The sequence below is a fragment of the Sorex araneus genome, chromosome 4 (assembly GCF_027595985.1).
Source record: "Sorex araneus isolate mSorAra2 chromosome 4, mSorAra2.pri, whole genome shotgun sequence".
Lineage (NCBI taxonomy): Eukaryota > Metazoa > Chordata > Mammalia > Eulipotyphla > Soricidae > Sorex > Sorex araneus.
The window spans coordinates 75,860,082-75,882,801 of NC_073305.1; the positions used below are offsets into that span (position 1 = coordinate 75,860,082).

The window sequence follows — 22,720 nt, forward strand, 5'->3', positions numbered from 1 at the left end:
CGTGCCCCAGGTCAACTCTCCACCCCCAGCCCTTCTCCCTCCTCCCTCTCCTGCTGTCAGCTGGGACAAAGGCAGCATGTGGGCCAGAGAGAAGGGGGGAGCTTTCTTGCAGGGAGGAGAGAGGATTTGGGGTAGGGGGGAGCTGCCCCCTGGGGGAAGGAAGGTTATCCTCTCCCAGCCAGCCCCGTCTCTACTGTGCTGGACAAGGCCCTCATTCCCCCACTGGGTCGCCATGGGAGACCAGAGGTTGAGGGGTCTGCCCAGGCCTAAAGGGGCATCAGAAGGGCGGAACGACACTCGTTGGCACCCACCAGCCCAGGGTCCCCCGGCCTCCCCAGGTGCTTTCCCGGCATCTGCTCCATGATCTGTGGAGCTGGCCCCAAAGTTGGGTTGCTCTGAGCCTCGAGGGTCTTTGCCCCGTGAAGGGCATGCTCGGAGCCCCCTCTGCCTGGCAATTTGTGAGCCATTTAACTTCCTCCTCCAAGCCCACGTGGGGCTGGTGCTACACCCACAGAGCCCCGCATCCCAGACGGCGCCATCAGGGCTGCAGAGCTGAAGGGGGGGAATCGCGCAAGCTTCAGCAGCCGGGAAGGGTTTCTGAGCGCACGGACCAAAATGAGTTGAAAGTCACGCGTGACCTGAGTCCCAGGAGTTTCTGGCAGGGCTCAGCTCTCTGGTGGCAAAAGCTGCAGAGGGCCCGGTTGAGACCAGGAAACGGGTTCTGGGGGCTGGGTGGCAGTGGGGAAGCACAGCCTGGTCCTCTTTGAGCCTCGTGTCTCTTGCAGGGGACCATAGCTTGGGGTTTCTGGGGGTGTCCCCACCTTGGAGAGCAGCTCTGCAAACCGATTTTCCCTGTTACCGTCACACGCGTAGTCCCAGAACCTTAGTGGATGGAGAGAGGACTCGGGCCTCTTACTGGGCCTGGTTCTGGCCCTTCCCTCGGCCTTGGCTCTCTGCACTTCCCCTCTACTCTGGCCATCCAACACACTCTCTCTGGAGATGTGTCTGGCACTCACGGAGAGGGAGAGGCGGGGAGGGTTTGGGGGTGGGGGATGGCGCTGAGAGTCCTGGGTCGCCCACGTTAACACCCAGAATACACACACACACACACAGCATGGCTGGAAGTGGGTCCCCGAAACGCGGTCATGGAGGAGGAGCAAGTGGGAGTGGCCTTAGGGGGTCTGGTCTTTTATTTATTTATTTATTTATTTATTTATTTAGGCTGTTTTTGGGTCACACCCAGCAATGCCCAGGGGTTACTCCTGGCTCTGCACTCAGGAATCACTCCTAGTGGTGCTCAGGGGACCCTATGGGATGCCAGGGCTCGAACCCAAGTCAGCGGCATGCAAGGCAAACCCAGGCCCTGATGTGCTGTCACTCTGGCCCTACAGGGTTCGGGTCTTGAGCCTTTGGGGGAGCCCTGACCGGACTCCAGTTCTCCCACCGGGACGGTGAGATGCCCGTGGCTGTCACAGGTTTGGGTTGGGGGTGTGAAATGGCAGCCAGCCCCGCCACGTGACATCCGGCCCAGCGTCCTGCGAGCCCTGCCCGCCACACAGCAGCCCTTGGTGCTCCGCTTCTGCCCGCCCCCTCCCTGCTGCTAACGCACATTTTGTTCTAAGGGTCCAAGAGTTTGTGTTTGTTTTTTAACAACAACAACAAACACCCTTACCCTGGGAGCTGGAGAGATGGCACAAGGTTGAGGCGCTCCCTTTTAGGCAGCCCTGGTTGGCATCCTGGGCACCACGTCAGGTCCCCTGGGCAGTGCTGGGGTGGCCCCGACCAAAGCCCCAACACCAGAAGAACCATTCTGTAAAACATAAGTCTCGGGGGTGTTGTCATTAGAAGTCGTGGTTTCTGTCCACCCCCTCCCCCCAACCCTTTTGCCCAGTCTCCCCACCCCTGCAGCCCCCTTTCTGGAAACCAGTTTAACAATGTTTGCCTTTCTCCAGCTGACTTATCTCACTTGGCCTCATCCTCTCAAGGCCCGGCTGCCTTCCTGGATGGCTGGAGCTGCCCAGGGCTTCTGTGGCTGACCAGTCCCTTCGTGAACACAGCTACTCTGTGTCCACTCTCACTGGGCAGTTAGTGGTTTCTCTCCCAGGTTCTGGAGAGAAGGGTTCGAAGAGGGCTCCCGGGAGTCATCTTTGGGCCTGGGTGTGGGGTGGATGGTGAGGTGGGCGTGGGTGGGTGGTGTCTGGGGCCCTGGGCTGAGACCCCGTAAGGGCTCCCTAGCTCCACCCTTCCCCCCGCCACCCCCCAACACAGAGGCTCTCACTGGTGTTAGGGGCGTGGGGGTGCTGTGCTTTCTTGACTGATTAGGGGTCACTCCCGCTGGCGCTGAGGGGACCTGGCAGGGCTGTGCCTCTAACCCGGGTCCATCCCAGTCCACAGAGAGTTTAAGACCCGGGCCCTGCCCCTGGCCTGGAGGAGAGACAGGTTTGGGACTGGGAAGGGCCGGCCTGAGGGATCCTCCTGCCCTGTGCAGGGAGCTGTTTGAGGTCAAAGGTCTTGGGGTCAGGGGCCTCAAGGTCTCAGAGGAGGAAATGTGGGGGAGGGGACCTTGGCTGTGTCCACTTCCTTCAGAGCTGCCCCCTCACAGTGTGGGTCTCGGTGACCCTGGGCAGGGCGGAGGAAGTTGAGGAGCCAACCCCAGTGCTCTGCGGGTCCTGGGGGCACCAGGCGGAACCGGCCCGGCCCTTGCCGGGCCAGCCTGGAGCCTCAGCCCCTCCCTGTTTCTCCTCCCCCTCCAGGTCCGCTAGAGCGACATGATGGTGGAATCTGCCTCGGAGACAATCAGGTCGGCCCCGGCCGGGCAGAACGGCGTGGGCAGCGTGGGCAGCCTGTCGGGGCCGGCAGACGGCGGCGGGGCGGCCACAGGAACCGCAGGGACAGTGGGGACAGCGGCAGGCGCCAGCAGGGAGGCTGCAGCGGCTAGCGCGGACAGCAACGGTGAGATGAGCCCCGCGGAGCTGCTGCACTTCCAGCAGCAACAGGTAGGAGAGGGCCCTGGGGGCCGAAATCACGGGGCAGCAGGGCCGGGGGAGGCTGTGTCACCCGTTGTCCGCCTGAGTCCCCCTTCGGGGCTGTCTTGAAGAGACGGAACTTTCTGACATGAGGGGCAATGGCTCAGGGCAGGCCTGGAGCCAGCTGCAGATCCAGTGCGGCCGTTTTTTAGAGGACCCCCCCTCCCGGCCTGTCCCCCTTCCTCCTCTCCCCTCCCGTCTTTCTCAGCCTGCAACATGCAGAATTTGGGAGTTCCACACCTGCTTCTCTGGGGTGGAGCCCGAGGCCCGAGGGTGGGGAGCTCAGCGGTGATGACTTAGCAGGGGCCCCAGGTCCCGGCCCCACCCGACAAGAGGCAGAATCACGCTTGACAAGTTCAGGAGAACCGGCCTGGCCAGCCCAGCCCGGGCTGGGGATTCTCCTCTGCTGGCCGTGGCCCCCAGGGGCTCTACGGGGAATGCAGCCGAGCATGTGCCTCCCGCCCTGCCCCAGGCCCACATCACCCTCATGCGCTGCTCTCTCCCAGGGGCGCACCCCCCACCAGGCCCTAAAGGGCCCTATCCTACCAGCTCCTTGGGGCCAGAGGTCAGGCAGGAAGCAGCCCACTGGGCCAGAAGCCTGGCACCTGCAGGCCCTGGCAACCAGGGATTGGGGAGGGGGGACACAGGGCCACAGTGGCCAGGTCCTCTGCCGCCTGACCCCAGAGCCCGGGCATAGCCTGGGATGAGGTTCCTTTGCCCGTGGGGTATGATGGCCCAGTGAACGGAATCGTGGCCTCTAGAATTCACATCGCTCATGCCAGGGACAGAGCCCCGAGCAGGAAGGCCCGGCGCCCTCCATGGGAACGTGGTCCTTGGGAGTTGGCTGGCATCCCCCCCAGCCTTCCCAGTCTCCCTGGGCTCTCCGGGGAAGTGATCCCCGGAGTGTGTGCTGACAGCTGGGGACAGAAGGCCAAAGGGCAGAAATCCTTCCTTCTGGAAATGAAAACAAAACACACCCCACCAGAAATCTCTCCAGGCCACTCTTTCTGAATGGCCGGTGAATGCTGCCCTCCTACAGCTCCAGGCAGGCAGCTCAGAACTTTTCTGAAATGTGTGTGTGTGGGGGGGGGGGGGCGGTGGGGGTGGGCAGGGGATGGGGAAATCCCAGAGCCTTGAGGCGTTTGGAGGAGGGACGGAGGAGGGCTCGGGCAGGATTGCTGGGCTGTGCCCACTGGGCTTCTGGGGTTTCTCCCCCTGCATCCCGCACCCGCCCGTGTCTTCGTGCCCAGGCTTCACGTTCCAGGTGCTCTTGTTTGTTTTGGGGACTATACCGAAGTCCTGGAAGAATTCTGTATCTGCTTTACATACCAAGCTGGAGCTGAGGCTTGGAGGCCAGTGGCCGCCTGGGCCACTCCCGGGGCTGTGCCTAGTGAGCGAATTCGAGAAAGGTTTTGTTGGCTCTGAATGGGGTCGAGAACCCTGTGAGATAGAAAGGACCTAATGGTCAGCTAAAGTGACAGCTGGAGCGGTAGTACAGTGTGTAGGGCGTTTGCCTCCCACGCGGCCCACCCGCGTGGAGTTCGATCCCACCAGGTTCGATCCCCGGTACCCCATATGGTCCCCCAGGCACTGCCAGGAGTAATTCCTGAGTGCAGAGACAGGAGTAACTCCTGAGCATCGCTGGGTGTGACCCAAAAAGCAAAAAAAAAAAAAAAGTGACACTGTGAGATGCTCCACACCCCCAGAGATGGAGGGGTTTTTGGTGTGTGGGGGTGTCTTTGGGGGTCACGCTCTCAGGTATTCCTTGCAACAAGTGTTCTGATTGCAGGCTGTGGCCCGCGCTGAGATGCTGCCCAGGGGACTCCTCCTGCATCTCAGCCCCATTCCCGAGTCCCAGGGGACAAACAGATTAGCATGTGTTGGGTGTTTGGTTTTCAGTCCACGCCTGGGGGTGTTCAGGGGTTGCTCCTGGCTCTGCGCTCAGGAGTTTCTTCCAGCAGTGCTCAGGGGGCCGTATGGGTGCTTAGGCTCAAGCCCCGAGTGGCTGCATGCAGAGCAAGCCACTTAGCCACTGAGCTGTGGCTCCAGCCCCCACGTCTTGGGACTTGGAGTCTTGCATCTTCGCTGTGGCTTTGCGCCTCCCTGCCCACGAGCTTGAGCCTTGTCTGTCCCATCTTGTAGTTTGGGGGCCTGGGGTGGGGGGCAGCACCAGAGAGGGCGATGACTTCTCAGGAAGACCCTGCTCAGTTCCCTTCCTCTTTGCTCAGACCGTAGCCAAGGTCCCCCGAGGGAAGCCATGGAGCTAGCCTGACACAGTAGGTGCTCAATAAAGAGCCTGGGTGGCTCTTTACACAGACCCAAGCCACACTGCCTGCTGGCCCCACGGAGCCCCCACCCACCTGGAGATAGGGCATGGATCTGCTGGCCAGGTACAGGCCCTGCCCGCCTCCCGGCTCTCCGAGCCCCTCACTCTCCGTTCCCCCCCACTCCTGGCTGGGTCAACAGCCCTGGAAATGCAGTCCTGGCTTGGGGAGTCATGAGTCGATCAACAGGGCGGTGGGACTTGGGGGCGGGGCTTGAGGCTGCCACACACAGTGCCGCAGAGGTTGGCTGAGCCAGACCGGAGAAGTGCAGGCGCCTGTTTTCCACACAACAGCCGGCCAGGAGCTGGTCTGAACAGAGGCTGGGGGCAGGGGGAGGCCATCTGAGGAGATCGGGGAGGGGGCTCGCAGGCTGGCTCCCCCAGCTGCCAGCCACCATCTCCACCACTGCGGATGTCCCCTCCCCATCTCCCCGCCGCCCAGAAGGTGCCCCAGGTGTGGGCCGTCTCGGGCATCTGGAGCAGGCGTGCGTGTCTCCCGCTGCTGTCTGAGCCCCCTGGCTACTGCCAGCGGGCAGGAGCTGGTCATCAGCCCGCCCCTCCAGGCCCGAAGCTGGGCCTTTGTCTCGGCAGTAGCCAAACCCAGTTCCCGCTCCCCCAGGGACTCTCTGCGTCCAGCTGGCGGTGGGTTCCTGACGCTGGAACCCGGAGGAGGGTTCCAGGTTTGAGGAGGCTTCCAGGTTTGAGGAGGCCTTGGGGGGACCCCTCTGGGCCCTCCCCGGGCCTGGTGGGGGTGGGACGGGCCCGCAGCCGCTGGCCTGCGCTGAAAGGAGCCCTTGGAGCACGCTCCATTGTCCTGAGGGCTTGGGGGCGACAGGTCAGCGAGGGTCACCGGAGGGTTGCCTAGCGGCAGGGCGCGCCCAGCGCAGTTGCTGTGGCAACTGGGGCCAAATCCCACCCTGCTCACATCCTGTGAGGGGATTCAAAGGGGCTGGGGGGCTTTTGTACCCCACCCCCTTCCGAGGAGCTGGGGGTGTGGAGCCGGGAGGAGAATGGAAGTGGTTCCTGCTTTGCTCCTCCTCTGGCTCAGGGGCGCTGGGAAGTGGGATGGGGGGGCCGCTCGCCCCGACACTGCCAACAGGTAGTTTCGTCCTCAGTGGAGGCGGGGCCTGTCAGTCAGCAGCCAGGGGATTCCCACCATACCCTGCAGGGAGAGTTGGGGTCTTCGCACCTTCCTGCCCCGTACAGAGGGCCTGCGGGTAGGCCAGCCCCCTCCCAAGCTTTCTCTGACCTGGGTCCCCTCAGCACCCTGGGGCCCTGGGGCCGCCTTTCTCTTTCTTCTCTTGCCCCTCTGTTTTTTGGAGGGGTGGGGGCTCCCCAAAAGATGCTTAGGCGGTCCGGGGGCCTCCACTGGCTGTTCTTCACCCGTCAGCCGCTGGCCCCTGGGCTCATGCTGCAGTGCCCCGGGGACTGAGCAGAACTGGGGTTGAACCCTCACTGCCACCCCCTCTCGGCCCACCTGGCCCTAAGTAGGAGTCGGGAATGCTGGGGGCCGGGGAGGGTGTGTCTGAGAGGGCAGACGGGGAGGCTGCGCCCCTTCACAGCGGAGCCAGGACTCGAGGAGTTCAGGAAACCCCACGGGAGTCCCTGGGATGGGAACTGCATACCCCAGTGAGTCGGTCCTATGCTTGTGGACCCCTGGAGGGCCGACTGTCCTGGACTCTGGCTCTGAGCCCAGACCCTGAGACCTGGTAATATGCAAGGGGACAGAAAGACACCTGGGGACCTGCTGCTGCACCCGCTCCCCGCCACCCCACCACTGTAGCCTCCTGGGCAGCGGTTAGCGTGTGCAGGGCCCTGGGCCTGAGCCTGGGACAGGGACAGGGAGGCCCATGGAGCTGCCCCAACCCCCTGCTCACTCATCCCCGGGGTCCCCAACCAAACTGCACGGCAGGGGGTGAGGGGCAGTGCCTCCCCCACCCTCGTGGCCTGTCTCAGCTTCTACGGCTGGTTTTAATTTTAATGGCTCTAATTTGAGAACGCACCAATGTCATTTTTACAAGGTTGGTGTAAAAAAAAATTTATAGCCTTTTCCAAAAAGGGTTTTTTTTCTTCCCAAGGGGAGAAAGGTATAGAATCACTTAGAGGGGCTTTATGGTCTGTTCACCCCCACCCTCCTTGTCCCCCTTCTTGGTGTAATTTCATTTTTATATCTCTTTACTGGAGGACAAAGGTCGGTGGGGGAAGAAGCTCAGAGTTCTCAGGTCAGTACTTGACTGGTTGGGGGGTGACGCTCTCAGCCCCTCCCTTCTCTCCCCCCTCTCTGCCCTCTGCATTGCATTTCAGAGGGTGGACAGAGTAGTTTCCTACTGGATACAGATCCACAGTGGTCACCTTACTGCTTACGACAGACCGGCGAGTTTGGTGTCTACTCTCAGATTCTATCACTTCCTGTTGAAGGTCCCCGGGTGCTTTTTCCTGAGGTGGAAAGAGATAAAAATCCACTGTTCACAGGAGAGATAGTCCAGCCGTACAGCCGGCTGAGCACCTGTCATACGCGCCGCCCAGCCAGCTGGGGTTCTGTCCCCAGGTCCCCACGTGGTCCCCAGTCCTGCCTGGAGTGACCCCTGAGAGCAGAACCAGAAGGAAGCCCTGAGCCCTGCCAGCTGGGCCCCGCCCCCACTCCCCAAAAGAAAAGTCCGTTGACCTGGCATTCTGGTTCCTGCTTCCCTGGGCTTCCCCTTGGCCACACTGCCCTCTCCGGGGGTCCCCCCCAACGTAGGCTCTGCCCCGCCCCCCGCCCCCCCCCACCTGGGTCTGCTGCTCTGCCCCCACCCCCCAGCAGCACCGAGGTGAGGGAATGCCTCCCTCTGCACCTGCAGCCCCGCCCTTCCCTGGAGGGCTGTTCCCAGAGGAGGAGTTGTCTCCGCTCCCCCAGGGCCTCGTCCAGGAGGGGTCTTGTCAGGGCAGGTCCCGGCCCCTGCACCCGTGTCCAGGACAGCCCGAGAGCCCTGCGGGCACTTGCTGAGCTGTGGAGGGCCGGCTCCCCTCTGCTGCCCCAAATCTAGCCAGACCCCTGCCCCCATGTTACAAGCGTTTAGATCCCCCGTTGGCCAGAAGCAGACAGGGTCAGGCCTTAGTAACTGCACTCCCTCACTCTGAAGTAGTTGCCCCGTTTGCTCCCGAGTGGGGGGCAGGGCGGGGCACACTAGGGCCGCACCCAGCGGGGGGTGAGCACTGTGGGGACGTGTGGTGGGGGGATTGATCTTGGGTCAGAGCACAGGCTCCTCCGAGCACCCCCCCAGCCCACGCCCGCTTCTGTCGCTGCGCCATTTCCTCGTTTACAGAGTAAACCAGAGCCACAGAAACCCTTTTGCCTGAGATCGTTAGTAGAAACCCGTTTCCTCGGAGCCCCACGCCTGACACGTTTCCTGAAGCAACACCTACACTTCCAGTAACCCACATCTTTGTAGATCTGTGTCCTCGACCGTATGTACACGTGAGCACATGCACCACATTCTGCTCGCCTTTTTTTTTGGTTTGTTTTGGGGTCATGCTTAGCCATGCTTAGGGGTAACTCCTGGCTCTGCCCCAGGCACCACTCCTGGTCGGGCCGGAAGGGCAGTGTGAGGTGCGGGGATGGAGCCCTGTGCCAGGGAAAAGCCCTGCCCGCTAGGCCAGCACTCCAGCTGCCTTTTCCTTTTTTTTTTTTTTTTTTCTTTTATTTTCTTTTTAGGTCACGCCTGGTGATGCTCAGGGGTCAGGGGTTACTCCTGGCTCTGCACTCAGGAATTACTCCCGGCGGTGCTCGGGGGACCATATGGGATGCTGGGAATGGAACCCAGGTCAGCTGCGTGCAAGGCAAACACCCTACCAGCCGTGCTATCACTCCAGCTCCCTTTTTTCCTATTTTTGACCCTCGATCAGTATTGGCAAAGTGGGGTATCCACCCCCTGGGAGCACTGGGTCAGTGGGGAGAGGCCGAAGTACTCTCTGGTGGGTGGGGACGGAGGGAAGTACTGTTATTTTTTTCCTGAATAAAATCATTTGTGGGGCAAATGAGTTTGGGACCCCCCAGTAAGTCATACCCCGCCATGAGAAAACTTGTCCCCTCCAGCCCCTGCAGGTCACCAAGTGTGTGTGTGAAGATGGGGGGGGGGGTACTGCACACATGTCCTCCAAGCTCAGCTTTGGAGCTACCCTCCCTGGCTCTGGGCACCCCCTGCTGGTGTCATCTCCCCTGGGGGTGAGGCCCTAGCAGCCCCTGGCTGGCTCTCCTCTGCCTTCTCTGGCTCCTCGGGCCCTCCCTGGTGCCCGTTATAAGCCATTTGTTGCTAATTGAGGAGATCCTGCTAATGATTTCAGAATGGGCTAGGGCGGGGGGAGGGGGGGTGGGGGGAGCTTGCGGCTTCATTAGCCCCTCGAGTTGGGGGAGGAGGTGGCAGGAGGGGACAGGGCGCTGCAGGAGGATTTGGTTAGTGAGGGTACTGGCTGATGGTGGGGAGGAGCCGTTCATGCCCACCCAAGCGCCCGGCCCGAGGCTGCACGGCCGGGAGCCAGCTACCCCAGGGCACCCGGTGGACGGCGAAGTCCATCTTTGGAGCCCTAGTTCTTTGATCAGGGCCGTGCTCCAGGGACCGTGCTATTCCCTAGGAATGGGACTGTGTCCCTCACACCAGAGCTGGGTGTTAGCGGTTGGCCCTAGGAACAGGAAGGAGAGAGCAGGAGGGGGGCCCTGAGCTCCCTCTCTGCAAGGCTCTCTTCCTGGGAAGGCGCCAGGTAGCTTTCCTCCGAGGCCACAGCCCAGGAAGGAAGGCTGAGCCCCCTTCTCTCCCCAGATTTCCTCTTTCTTCCTTCCTTGTTTAAATCGAATCACCTTGGGAAACACAGTTACCAAGTTCATGATTGGGTTTCAGTTCCAACACCCATTTGTTCACTGATGCAAATCTCCCATCCAACTAGTATCCCTAGTTCCCCTCCAGCCACCCCCGCCCCACCAGCCCACTCTGTGGCAGACACGCCCCCCTCCCCTTTGGGGCATTAAGGTTTGCAGTACAGGTACCGAGAGGGGTCATGGGTGTCCCTTCACCTACTCTCAGCACTCGGTTCTTGCCCGGAGTGGTCCTTTCCAAGCGTCTTTGTCCTGGGGTCCTTGCTCTCTCCTCACTGCCCTCCCCGCCCCAACTTGGTGTAGACTCCCAGCCCCGGACCAGTCCTCCTGACGCTCCTTTGTAGTGTCTTTAGACATCAGTCTTGTGCTGTTTTAGTTTTTTATGTCCCGTAAGAGGGTGCAGTCATTCTGTGTCTGTCCTTCCTCTGACTCATCTCACTCCCTCCGTATGTAAGCAAATGTCATGACCCCATTTTTCCCTGTGGCTGTGTCGTATATTCCACTGTGTGGTTGTACCATAGTTTCTTTACCCAGTCGTCTGTTCTCGGACACTTGGGTTATTTCCAGATTCTGGCTTTTGTCAATAGTACTACAATGAACACAGAGGTGCAGATGGTGTTTCTGCCGTGTGTTTTGGGGCACTCAGGGTATATTCCCAGGACTGATATTGCTAGGAAGCTTAATTTGTCCTTTCTTGAGGAAAGCCCATGTTGTTTTCCAAAAAGGCTGGACGGTCAGCATCCCCACCAGCAGTGCAGGAGAGCCCCTTCTCCCTGCATCCACGCCAGCGTGGATGTTGTTCTTGTTCTTTGTGATGTGGGCCAGACTCTGTGGTGTGAGGTGATATCTCACTGTTGTTTTGATCTGCATCTTCCTGATGATTAGTGATGCAGAACATTTTTTTATATGTGCCTTTTGGCCATTTGAATTTCTTCTTTGAGGAAGTTTCTGTTCCTCTTCTCCCCATATTTGGATGGGGTTGGATGTTTTTTTTTCTCATAAAGTTCTACCAGTGCCTTGTGTATCTTTGATATTAACCCCTTATCAGGTGCCTGTTGGGTCAGTATCTAGGACCCTTCCCTAGTCCCTCCAGCTCACCCAGCTGCCTCCCCTCACACCCAGAAAGCAGCGGGCCCCGGGCCTGGCAGAGAGGACTCAGAAGCCCGGCCGGGGGACCTTGGGCCTCAGTTTCCTTGTCTGTAGCACGGAGACCGTGGCAGCCATCTTCATCCACGTGCTTGGGGGCAAGCTTTGAAAGCCAGGCAGTGCCCCGCAGACCAGCCCTGGCCGCCTTCCCAGCCCAGCCCCGGGAAGGGAGGGGGTCTCACCGGCACGGCTGCCCACGCCAGGCTGGGGCTGGCAGCCTCTCTGCCAGAGGCTGCACCCTGCTGGGGTCGGCGGGCAGCATGGGCACCGGTGTGGCCAGGTGGGACTCGGGCAAGTCGGACCCCGTGGTTCCTTGGGTGAGCGCCTTGAGGAGGCTTCCATGATGGGGGCCTGGCTGGCGTGGGGGGTAGGAGTGGCGAGTGGAGTGAGTCCGTCGCCCTTTTCTCCACACCCCTCCTGCCCCCTCCTCCCTCTCCTTCCATTCTTATTTCTGTACTGAGGATTCCCACGCTCGGGCGCCCACACTTGGTCCTGTAACTTGGTCCTGTATTTTTGGGCCACACCTGACTGCTCAGGGCTCACTCCTGGGGGGGCCCTTGGGAGGTGCTGGGGGTCGAATCCCACTCAGCCATGTGAGACAGACGCCCCCCCCTCGGACTCCAGCCCAGGCTCACCCACTGGGTGCTCAGGCGGGGTCTGCTGTGCTTCTGGAGGGTCCCACCCGTCTCCAGAGGCCATGCTCACGTGCCTGCTGTGTGCGGGAGATCACGTCCTCCTGAGTGGCCCCAGGGGTCCCAGATAGCAGAGCTGCCGGTAGGCGGCACCCAGCAGCAAGCTCACGGTCTGTCGCAAGCCGGAGCCGTCCCTGGGCCTTGGAGAGTCGGGGGCAGGGCAGGCCATGCCATTTGGGGAGGGGCCAAGGGTCTGTCTCTCACTCCACCCCTGGGCCCTGAAATTGCCCGTGTGGTCAGTAGTGGCTGTCACCTCCCAGCCTGGAGCCTTTGGTGGCAGGCAGGCAGCGCCGGGGCCTGGGGCCTCCCCAGCACACGTGCGCCTCAGTGTCCTGCCCTGAGGGTTCGAGGTCCTGGTCCTGCACTTCCGTTCCCTGGCCGGGGGCACCTTCAACCTCCCACCCGGTAAACTTGCCTTAGGCCCCTCTGCGTCGGCTTGCTGGGCCCGAGCTCGGCCCCCTCCATCCTCTGCGTGCAGTTCGCTAGACCCCCGTGTGGCTGGCCACTAGCCACTGCCCACCCGAGGGGAGAAGTCAGCGGGGAGCTCAAGCCTCGGGCTCTGGGCCTGGCGCAGTCCCCAGGGCCACCTCTCCCCAGGACACAGCCAGTGGTGACCCCTGAGCACCACTGGATGTGGCCCCAGAGCCAGGATTAAGCAGGAAGAGTGGAAGTTGGCGCTGTGGCCAGGCCTGTCGCGTGCGGCCCGAGAGGACGGGGCGGGGCTCGAGCTCGGCCTCAGCAGTAGGCGCCAGGCCTTGTCCCGTTCCCCTGTGGAACGTTTCACGCAGTGGGATGCGAAGCAGGAGAATCGGGAGCGTGGCGAGCAGTCCAGACTGCCTGTGCCCTGGCAGACCCCTGCTACCCCCTCCCCGGGATCCAGGCGCCTCCCCACTGTGACCAGTGTCCACTCAGCAAATCTGAGCTAACCCCCTGACCTGGCCCATCCTGCACCTTGTTGTCTTGGGGGCAGATTTGTGTGTGTGGAGGGAGGTGGGGTGCTGGGGACGGCCCTGGGGACAGCCCTGGCCTCACTGCGCAAGGTACGTTCCGTGACCACATCTCTGCCACCTGCCCCCTGTGTACGGCCCCCTATGTGAGGGGGGCATAGAGGCGGGGCCCCCAGCTCGCCCCAGCTCTAGGTTTGTCATCAATGAACCGCACGCACTTACTGGGGACACTGCTGTCCTGTGGGGACCCTGGCCTCCTGCACATACCCAGTGCCGGCCTGCGGGGGTGAGGACAAAGGGGGGTTGCTGGGACCGACCAGGACTGAGGTCGAAAGGGCAGAGTGGGGGCTGTGAGCGGGAAAGGGGCCCGCCCCACCCGTGCTTGGCAGCTGGAGGAGCCCCAGGCAAGGTTGAAGCGTCCCTGGTGCCCGGGAGGTCTGTGAGGAGTGGGCGGAAGGGCTTCTGCCTGTGGGGTGTGGGTGCCCCCGTGGCTGAGTGCTGGCCTGGGCTGCGTCTTCTGGCCCTCATGCTCCTGCCCGGAGGGGGCAGGAGGGATGCTCAGGCTTCACACCCCCACCTGGCACTTGGCTGCTTCCCCCCAGGGCCAGGGACCCCCACACACTCCCAGGCCCTGAGTCAGGCTCCCGGGCCCTCCCCGGGCATCGAGCACTGACCACAGGGGATGCCACTCTGAGGCCCCCACCTGGCCAAGGCACTGGCCCCCCCAGACTCACACCCAGCCCGCTCTCGCCTGTGCGGCTGCCCCTTCCCACTGCCTTTCCTGGGGGTCCTTCCGGCGCTGGCTGCTCTGCCCTTCCTCAGACCCCACGGAGAGTCCCTGCGAAGCCTTCCCGCCCCCGCACAGGACAGGCCCCGGGTCTGGTGACCACCGGCCTTTTGCTGCTCGGTGAACCCCACCTTTCTCAGGCGGTGAGGCTCGTGGCAGGCCAGGCTCCATTGCCCCGCTAGGGGTGACACGCACAGCCGGGACCTGGGACCCTGAGCTCAGATGGACCCTGGAGACGCAGCACTTCGCCCCCCCCCACACCCCTTTGCGGTCTGCCAGCTCTGCCAGCCTGGGGTGGGGCCGGCCTGGCCCTGGCCTCCCCCGGGCAGACTGGGGGGCCGGGCCCTGACGCCCCTCTCTCCCTCAGGCTCTCCAGGTTGCCCGGCAGTTTCTGCTGCAGCAGGCCTCTGGCCTGAGCTCATCCCCCGGGAACAGTGACAGCAAGCAGTCCGCCTCCGCCGTGCAGGTGAGGGCGGCCGGCAGCCGGGCACCGCGTGTGGGCACAGTCCCTGGAGAATCCTTCCCGGCCTTCCCCTCGGCCCCTTTGTCCCCGCGCCCTGCCGGGTCCTGCTTCCCTGGGCCTCTCTCTGGGCTGGTCACTGCCCCCAGACCTCTCTCCCACCAGCTCTCTCCCGTTTCCTAGTCCCCGTCCCCGTCGTCCCCCCCTCCCCCCCTCCTGTCCCCGCTGGGGGCGGGGCACGGGCAGGCTGGGTGGGGGAGGGGAGGCTGGCCTTCTGTTTACCTTTTGTGTCCCAGAGAACTTGGGAGGATTGTCTGAGGCGTGGGTCACCCCTCCCTCCCCACAGCAGGGGCCGGAGGCTGGGAATTGGGGAGAGGATTAAGCCTGGTTTTGAAAGGAAGTTTGCCTCCGGGAGGAAGGGCGAGGTAGATTTGGGGCCAGAGGTTGTGCAGAGCTTGGGGGGCGCTGCAAGGCCCCAGGAGGCGGGGAGACCCTGCCCCGGCCTCTGGGCTGGATGAGGACAAGTGCTGTTGGGAAAGTGCTCCCCAGCCGTCACTGAGTCAGGGACACGCCCCCACCCCATCCCCATGCCGGGGCGCAGGTGAGGGGGGCGCAGGTGAGGGAGGGCGAGGAACTGCTCTTCCTTTCCTCACTCCGCACCCGCGCCCCCCAAGGTGAGACAGGCCCTTGGGAGCCCTGACGGAGAGAGAGGCCTTCCCCGTGCCCCCTCCCTACCCTTCACCCCTTCACTCAGCACCTTTTTACTACTTCCTAGACAAACTGCTAATTTTTTTACTGATTATTTGCCATGGGCAGACAGAGCGCTTTGCAACAATCATCCCATTTTATCCTCCTAATCCGATGATAGGGAAAGGCTGTGATTAGCACTGTCTTGCTGGGGAGGAACATAAAGCCCAGAGAGGTGAAGGCACTTGTTCAAAGTCACACAGCACGACCAGGGAACGCCAAGCTTTAGACCAGCCCACACTGGGAGTCTGCAGCAAGCTGGGCGGGAGCTGGCCAGGCCTCCCGGGAAGGCTTGTTTCCTCATCCTCAGCCCCCAGTTGACCCTCCCCTCTGGGGCACTGGGCCCCTCACCCCAGGCACAATCCACACGCGCTCCCCGAGACCCAGCTCCGGCCAGGGGCAGGCAGGCACTGTCCCCCACCCTCTGAGATGGCCCCACGTCCCTGCTTGGCGTCCAGCCACTGCCTCTCCTGGGAGGGTCTCCCCCCCATCTTGCCCTCCCCGGGCACACCGGCTTTGCCTTCATGGGGAGGGGCTGTGGGCCTGCTGCAGGGACAGTGGGACACCGCTGGCCAGCGGGGAGGGCAGGGCTCCCCCAAGGTCATTGCTGCCAGGCCCCCTGGCTGGGCCCCGCTGCTGGGCCAGAGGGACCTGCAGGTGTCCACTGAGCGGGTTGGCCCCGGCCAGCGCCCCTCCTTCCGTTTGACTCCGATCAGATGAGCGGTCCAGTGCTGTGGTCCCAAGTGACCCTTGCCACACACATTGCTCCCCGAGGTCTCAGATGTCCCGTGGTGGGAGGGGGAGCAGGAGAGGGGCACCTGCCGAGGCACCTGCCAGGGCCCACCGGGTCCCCTGGGTGCAGAGCCAGGAGCCTGAGCACAGCAGGAAGTAGCCCAAACTTTTTTTATAGAGGGGGCAGGGCAGTCGCTCAGAGGCCTGGGCACAGAACTTGCATATGTAAGACCCCAAGTTTGGTCCCCAAAAAGACCACCCCTCTCCCTGGTGGCATTGTCTGGCGGGACTCTGGTCCCCCCACCCACCATACAGGCCTGAGTACTGAGTAGCCCCACATGTCTCTGGGCTCAAGCACCAGAACAGCCCCCCCGCCCCCGCCACACACACACACCTCCTCCCGCTGCCACGGTGTGAAGGGGGTCTGGGGTGTAAGGAAAAGGCCATGAGCCCCTGAACTGTCATTTTCTCTGCGTCTCCCTACGGACGAGGGGAGACAGACCCGTCTCCCACGCCCCTTCTCCCGTCGTCCCCAGGAGACCAGCCTAGGTCATCGAGCCTCAGTGAGACCTTTCCCTGGGGCTGCTCTGAGATGGCCCTGGGCAGCGGGCAGGTCTGCACCCCTGCAGGCCCCAGCCCCGCCTGGCCATGTGTGCCCAGCTGTTCCCCACCGGCTTTGGCTGACCCTGCTCTGCTTGAGACGAGGGCCCCGTGCCCCCCACACACTGTCCCCATTGCTCCTGGGCCTGATTGGCGGCCCTGCCTGCCTGCACACCTTAGGGGGACAGGCCTCCTGCGGGGAGCGGGGGGCAGGCCGGGGCCACCCAGTTGGCCGTTTCCCACGGCCACTTCCCTGCACAGCCCGCCGGCTGGCCTCTGCCCGCTGTTCTCTGCCCCCCAGGAGGCACTGCCAGGCAGTCCCCTGGGTCTCTGCGTGTGCTGGGGGCAGGGGGGTGGTGAGCGAGACCACAGCCTGGGCCAGGAGGGTTCTGTTTGGGCCCCCTGGGGCCTGACCACGTCCACCTCACAGGGAGAGCCCAGAGGGGCAGAGCGACCTTGCGCTGCCCCTCTTCCCTGTGAGGGTCCCCGGGTCTCGCGGCCCCGGCCCCTGTGCTGGGGAGGGGACACCGCAGAGCCGGAGGGGAACCAGGCGTCCCGCGCAGGTGCCCGTGTCGGTGGCCATGATGTCGCCGCAGATGCTGACCCCCCAGCAGATGCAGCAGATCCTGTCGCCACCCCAGCTGCAGGCGCTGCTCCAGCAGCAGCAGGCCCTCATGCTGCAGCAGGTGAGTCCGAGAGGCCGCAGCCGCGGGGGGGGGCTCTTCCTGGCTCGCCCCACCCCGCTGACCCACCCCGCTGACACCGCTGGCCTGCCTCCGCCCCAGCTGCAGGAATATTACAAGAAGCAGCAGGAGCAGCTTCACCTCCAGCTCCTCACCCAGCAGCAGGCGGGCAAGCAGCCGCCCAAAGAGGTGAGGCGCGCGGGAAGTAGGCCCCCCCCCTCGGTGCCTGGGCCCCTCCCCCCTCTCCGCCCTAAGGTCTTAGCTGCCTCCTCCAGGAAGGCTGCCGTGCTCACTCGCCTCTGCCCTGAAGCAGCTGCGCACAGCTCTGCCTTGGGCAGGCGTGGGGGTGGGGGTGGGGCAGGTGACTGACTCACCCCGCCCGGGCCGGCTGGCCGAGGGGGAGGCGCTGGAGAGCGCGCAGGTGTGCAGGTGGGCAGTGTGGTCCAGGGCCCCCCTGACCAGCAGGTGCCCGTCTTTGAAAGTGGGGCCCGAGGGGCTGGGCTCCTGGGATTTCCGCTGAAAGAGGCGCTGCAGGCAGGAGGGGTCCGCCCCTGCCGGCAGGCCCCTCTGTCGTTGGGGCAGCCCCCAGCCCGGCGCGGCGCGGGGCGGGAGGGAGGGGGCGGGCGGAGCGGCGGGCGTGCGCGCGTGCGTGCTGCGTGCGGGTGCGCGGCGGAGGCATGCAGCCCTATGGAAGCTGGGCCGCGGGCAGGGAGGCCGCGGACGCCGCCGCCGCGCCGGGCGCTGACAGGCCCTGGGAGGGGGTGACCGCGGGCTGGGGCCCAGATGGCGCGCCCCCGGCTGACGGCGCCCCCCCGCAGGCGCTGGGCAGCAAGCAGCTGGCCTTCCAGCAGCAGCTCCTGCAGATGCAACAGTTGCAGCAGCAGCACCTGCTCGGCCTGCAGCGACAGGGCCTGGTCAGCCTGCAGCCCGGCCAGGCCTCGGGGCCCCTGCAGACCCTCCCGCAAGGTCAGTGCCCGCCGGCGCGGGGGCGGGAGGGGCGCGGGCGAGGCCGTGCCAGCCGCCAGCCCCCCTCCGCCTCGTCCACAGCAGCCGTGTGCCCCACAGACCTGCCCCAGCTGTGGAAGGGTGAGGGCGCCCCGGGGCAGCCTGCCGAGGACAGCGTCAAACAGGAGGGGCTGGACCTCACCGGCACGGCCACCACCGCTACCTCGTTCGCCGCCCCCCCGAAAGTCTCCCCCACCCTCTCTCACCACACCCTGCCCAACGGACAGCCCACTGTGCTCACAGCGCGGAGAGACAGGTAGCCGCCGCCCTGGGCCGGGGTCCCCGCTGGGGGTGGGGCGGGGGGAGCTCCCAGAGCGGAAGCTGTCGCCTCCCAGGACACACCAAGTTGTGTCCAGCCTCTGGGGAACCCGGAAACCCCCAACAGGGAAGCTGGGGTGAACCGGGCTGGGACCCTGCGGGAGGGCGGGCCCCTGACCACCTCCTCCCCCAGCTCTTCCCATGAGGAAACCCCCGGCTCCCACCCCCTCTACGGACACGGAGAGTGCAAGTGGCCGGGCTGCGAGACCCTGTGTGAGGACCTGGGCCAGTTTATCAAGTAGGTGTCCCGTCGTTCCCCCCCCTTCCTGATCTGCCTGCCCGCCTCCCCCGCCCCCTTCTCGGCCCTGAGCTGGTGCTGGCCACACTGCAGGGACCTTTCTCTCCCATGGGCCCCCATGCATCCCCCAGGCACTGCCTCCCACCCCCTCTCTGCTGCAAGGAGGGGACCCCTCCCCACCCTCAGCCAGTGGCCAGCTGCCACCGCCCAGCCAGGCTCTGTCACTGACTGATTAACTCCGCTGTCTCCCGACCCCTTACAGCATCGGGGTCAAACAAATTGTTTTCACGCTTCGTCAGAGGTTTACTTAATTAGTTCATTTGCAATTAGATCTCTTGATGCCCGGGATTTTAGCAAAGACATCAAAACGGGCAGAGGAGCAGGCGGCTGCCTCTGGTGCCCCTCTGGTGCCCACCCCCTCCTCTCCTGCGGGGCCGGGGTGAGGGGAGAGCCCAGCAGGACGCCCCTTTCTCTCCCCCAGACACCTCAACACGGAGCATGCCCTGGACGACCGGAGCACGGCCCAGTGCCGGGTGCAGATGCAGGTGGTCCAGCAGCTGGAGATCCAGGTGGGCTGCCCAGCATTGCGGGCGCCTCGGCCAGCCTTCCTGGCCATTGCCACCCCCTTCCAGAGGCAGAGCACTGGCGCACAGAGTCCCACGTTGAGGGAGAGCACAGGGCCGGAGTCCCTTTTCCTCCAGTCTCACTGCGGCCTCGGGGTTGGCCTGCTCCCTGGGCCCTGCTGCCGGGAGGGGGGGGGGGACTGCATTTATGAATGGGCGGGAGTGACTCATTCATCCCTTCCCGCGCTCCATTCATGGCGGGCACCCGCTCATACGCACCCCTGAACTTGGGCGTTTGGCAGGGCCTGTGCTGCTGGAGGTCAGGACAAAGAGGCGGAGGGGGAGGGGGCCCGGGACAGGCTCCCCTCCTCTGGGCTGGGGGGCTGCCCAGAAGAGCTAAGGGGAAGATGCCCGGGGAGGGCCGTGGCGGTGGGGAAAGGAGGCCTGCTGGGGACAAAGGAGGACGCAGTGGACAGCTGCTCACCGCCCGCCTCCCCGCAGCTGGCCAAGGAGAGCGAGCGGCTGCAGGCCATGATGGCCCACCTGCACATGCGGCCCTCCGAGCCCAAGCCCTTCAGCCAGCCGGTGAGCTCCGGGAGGGCCCCCCCACTGCCCCATCCCGCCCACGGGCCCGCCCATGGCTCGTGCCCAAGCCACCTCCACGCCCCCTTTGCTTCCGCAGGCGACCATCTCTGCAGCAGACTCTTTCCCAGACGGCCTGGTGCACCCCCCCACCTCGGCCGCTGCCCCTGTCACCCCCCTCCGGCCTCCGGGCCTCGGCTCTGCCTCCCTGCATAGCGGGGGGCCTGCCCGGCGAAGGAGCAACGACAAGTTCTGCTCCCCCATCTCCTCAGGTCAGGGCGGGGGCTGCGGGCTACTCCCCGGGCCATGCCCCCCCCGGCCCCCGAGGCTGCTCACCCTCTGCCTGTCTCCCCCAGAGCTGGCCCAGAATCACGAGTTCTACAAGAATGCCGACGTCAGGCCCCCCTTCACCTACGCCTCCCTCATCCGCCAGGTGAGTGTGGATGGTTGGAGCCCGCCCCTCGGGACGCCCCTCTCCACGGTTCCTTCACAGCTCTGAGGGTCCCGCACAGCCTCCGGGGAGGGGCTGGATACACGGGGTCATGGCATTCGTTTGTCCGCGGACACGCTCCCACAAGCTGCTTTCCTGAAAGACTCGCCGTCTGGGCCGCCTCCTGTCCCTCTCTGTCCCTCAGCACAGCCCTGTCCTCCTGCCCGTGATCCTCCTGCCCAGACCCGTGAACACACGCTTCCACGTCCTCGACTTGGTCACGCGAGCTCTCCTACACACGCTGTCTCCGCATCACAGGCCACCGCATGAGCACACGCCCGCTCCCCACACACCCCACTTTGGACGCCGCACGCCCCCACCTCACACACCGGCACATGCTGTTCCGTGCCTATGTACGCACAGCCTCGTACACATATGCCATGTCTTGGTTTTGTGTTCAGGCCACCCCTGGCGGTGTTCGGGGCTTACTCCTGGCTGTGCACTCAGGAATCACTCCTGGCGGTGCTTGGGGGTGCCCAGATCAAACCCGGGTTGACTGCAAACGCTCTACCTGCTGAGCTCTTGCTCCGGCCCCCTCACATACCCCATTCTCTACATACATGCATGTCTATGCGCCCCCCTCGTACGTACTCTGTCATGTACACACGCCTAACCTTACCCCCCTACTCCACACACACAGGGCCCTCTCGTGTGCACCCCACCCTCCCACATAACACCCCCCCACCTCGCACATACATGCTCCCCTCCCCGCCGTTGCGCGCCCAGCTCACCCTCGCACAGCTGCCCTGCTGGCATCTGCTGAGGAGCTGGCCATTGTCACAGAAGCACTTCCTCACCCTGAGGCCCCTGCTGACATCCTCGTCCCTCTGCTTCTGCTGTGCCCACAGGCCATCCTGGAGACCCCCGACCGGCAGCTGACCCTGAATGAGATCTACAACTGGTTCACCAGGATGTTCGCCTACTTCCGGAGAAACACTGCCACCTGGAAGGTGAGCTGCCCCGCCCCGCCAGCCCGCCCCAGCCCTGGCCGCTTTCTAGAAATGGCCCCTCGGAATGCCGTCTGACCGCCCCCCAGGGCCTGGCCTCAGGAGTCCCCCCAGGCTGCACACAGCGGGGTCTCCACAGGCGTGGGGCAGGCAGGTGACCCCGCACCCAGGACCCCTGGGCTCACAGACCCCCATCAGAGCCAGGGAAGAGCTCCGTCCCAGCCAGTCGGCCCGAGCTGTAGCAGGGGCACAGAGCGAAGCTAGGGCAGGCGGCGTAAGCCCTCATCTGATGGGCCTGAGCGGCAGGGTGGGAGGAGAGATCCATGTTGGGTTCCAGGGGAGAGGGGAGTGTGGGCACCCTGTACCCCCTGGGAGGAGCCCCTAACTCGGGACCTTCATTGGATCCCTGGCCCTTGAGTCCCCCTGCTGGTCACTTCTGAAACTGCAGTTGAACAGGTTCCACTCCCCGCTCCCCACCCCCACTCCCTTCAACAAGTGTTCCTCACCCCGCACATCCCACCTCGCCCTGGGCTCTGCAGAGATCCCTGCTTTTGCCCCTCTGCCTCTGAAGCAAAGTGGGTCCAGTGAGAGGGCGACTCCACCACCTTCTGTCCCCTACGTTCCCCCGTCTCCCGTCTTGGGGGGAGGTGGCCAGACCAGAGCAGCACTCTGATTGGCTGCGAATGATGTCATTCCCCACCAACCGCGGCGCCTCCATCCCAGGCCCGGGGCAGGTTTGATGACCAGGCCTGTCTCTCACACGGGCTGGGGCCTGGCTGGGTGGCCACGGAGCTGGCTTCCAGCGTATTTCAGTTGTTTGAGCGCCTCACTTCACTCTCCCCTGGGTGGTTTCTGCTTCTCTCCTTTCGGGGAGCTCTGGAGGGGCTGACTCAGCCACGCCCCCAGGCCCAGCCCCCTCAGCCTCTCCTGCCCCCCCTGCCCTCCTGAGCCTGCCCCTCACCTGCTCGAGTTCCTGCGGGAAGCTGGCCAGGGAGCCAGTGTGTGCCCAGCCCCATCAGGCGCTCCCCTTTCTGCAGCTGTGTGCTCAGGGCGCTGCCTGTGTGTCCTCCCGCACCCCCCCATCCCCCGTGTCCCCGGCTCCACCAGGGGTCCTGAGGCCTCAGGACTGTTGCTGCTGAGCCTCGGCACGGTTCCTGGGAAATGCACCGGCTGTCTGGCTCCGGGTCTGCATCCCTCCACGCCTCCCCCACCACCACTTGAGGTCCCTCCTGTCCCCCGTGGCAGCTTCCTTCCCGGCCTCCCCCGAGCAGCCCACGCAGACCAGGGCAGAAGGACTGGGGGCCAGCATCGGCTTGGCCAGCTGCCATCCATCCGGGGACAGAGCTGCCATCTGCCACGCTGCCGTCCCACTAGCCCTGCCAGCCCCACCCCCACCGCACCCCGTGTCCGTCTCCTCCCAGGGCCCGTGTTGTGGGCCCGTCCTTTTGTTTACGCAGCCCCCCTCCAGACCCCTTAAATTGCCGTTAATGTTTTAGCGTAACGAATTAGTCTCTCATCACGAATCAGGCTTCGAAATGAGGGAAAAGAGCCCCGGTGAGGCCATCCTCGGAAATTGGGGTCATTC

At 64.0% G+C, this 22,720-nt stretch overlaps 1 protein-coding gene across 3 annotated transcripts in view; it reads left to right on the forward strand.

Moving 5' to 3' along the window:
* Positions 1-22,720, forward strand: part of FOXP4 (forkhead box P4) — a 41,777-nt gene that overhangs the window by 14,706 nt on the left and 4,351 nt on the right. The window contains exons 2-13 of one of the 3 annotated variants that reach the window (XM_055136023.1): positions 2,754-2,996; positions 14,138-14,236; positions 16,873-16,995; positions 17,095-17,181; positions 17,811-17,958; positions 18,040-18,253; positions 18,449-18,553; positions 19,035-19,122; positions 19,618-19,701; positions 19,799-19,970; positions 20,055-20,131; positions 21,037-21,138. In XM_055136023.1, coding sequence (XP_054991998.1) covers positions 2,769-2,996; positions 14,138-14,236; positions 16,873-16,995; positions 17,095-17,181; positions 17,811-17,958; positions 18,040-18,253; positions 18,449-18,553; positions 19,035-19,122; positions 19,618-19,701; positions 19,799-19,970; positions 20,055-20,131; positions 21,037-21,138 — 1,527 coding nt within the window. In that variant the 5' untranslated portion in view covers positions 2,754-2,768. The remainder of the gene's footprint in view (positions 1-2,753; positions 2,997-14,137; positions 14,237-16,872; positions 16,996-17,094; positions 17,182-17,810; positions 17,959-18,039; positions 18,254-18,448; positions 18,554-19,034; positions 19,123-19,617; positions 19,702-19,798; positions 19,971-20,054; positions 20,132-21,036; positions 21,139-22,720) is intronic. The other 2 variants (XM_055136024.1, XM_055136026.1) reach the window with 2 other exon arrangements.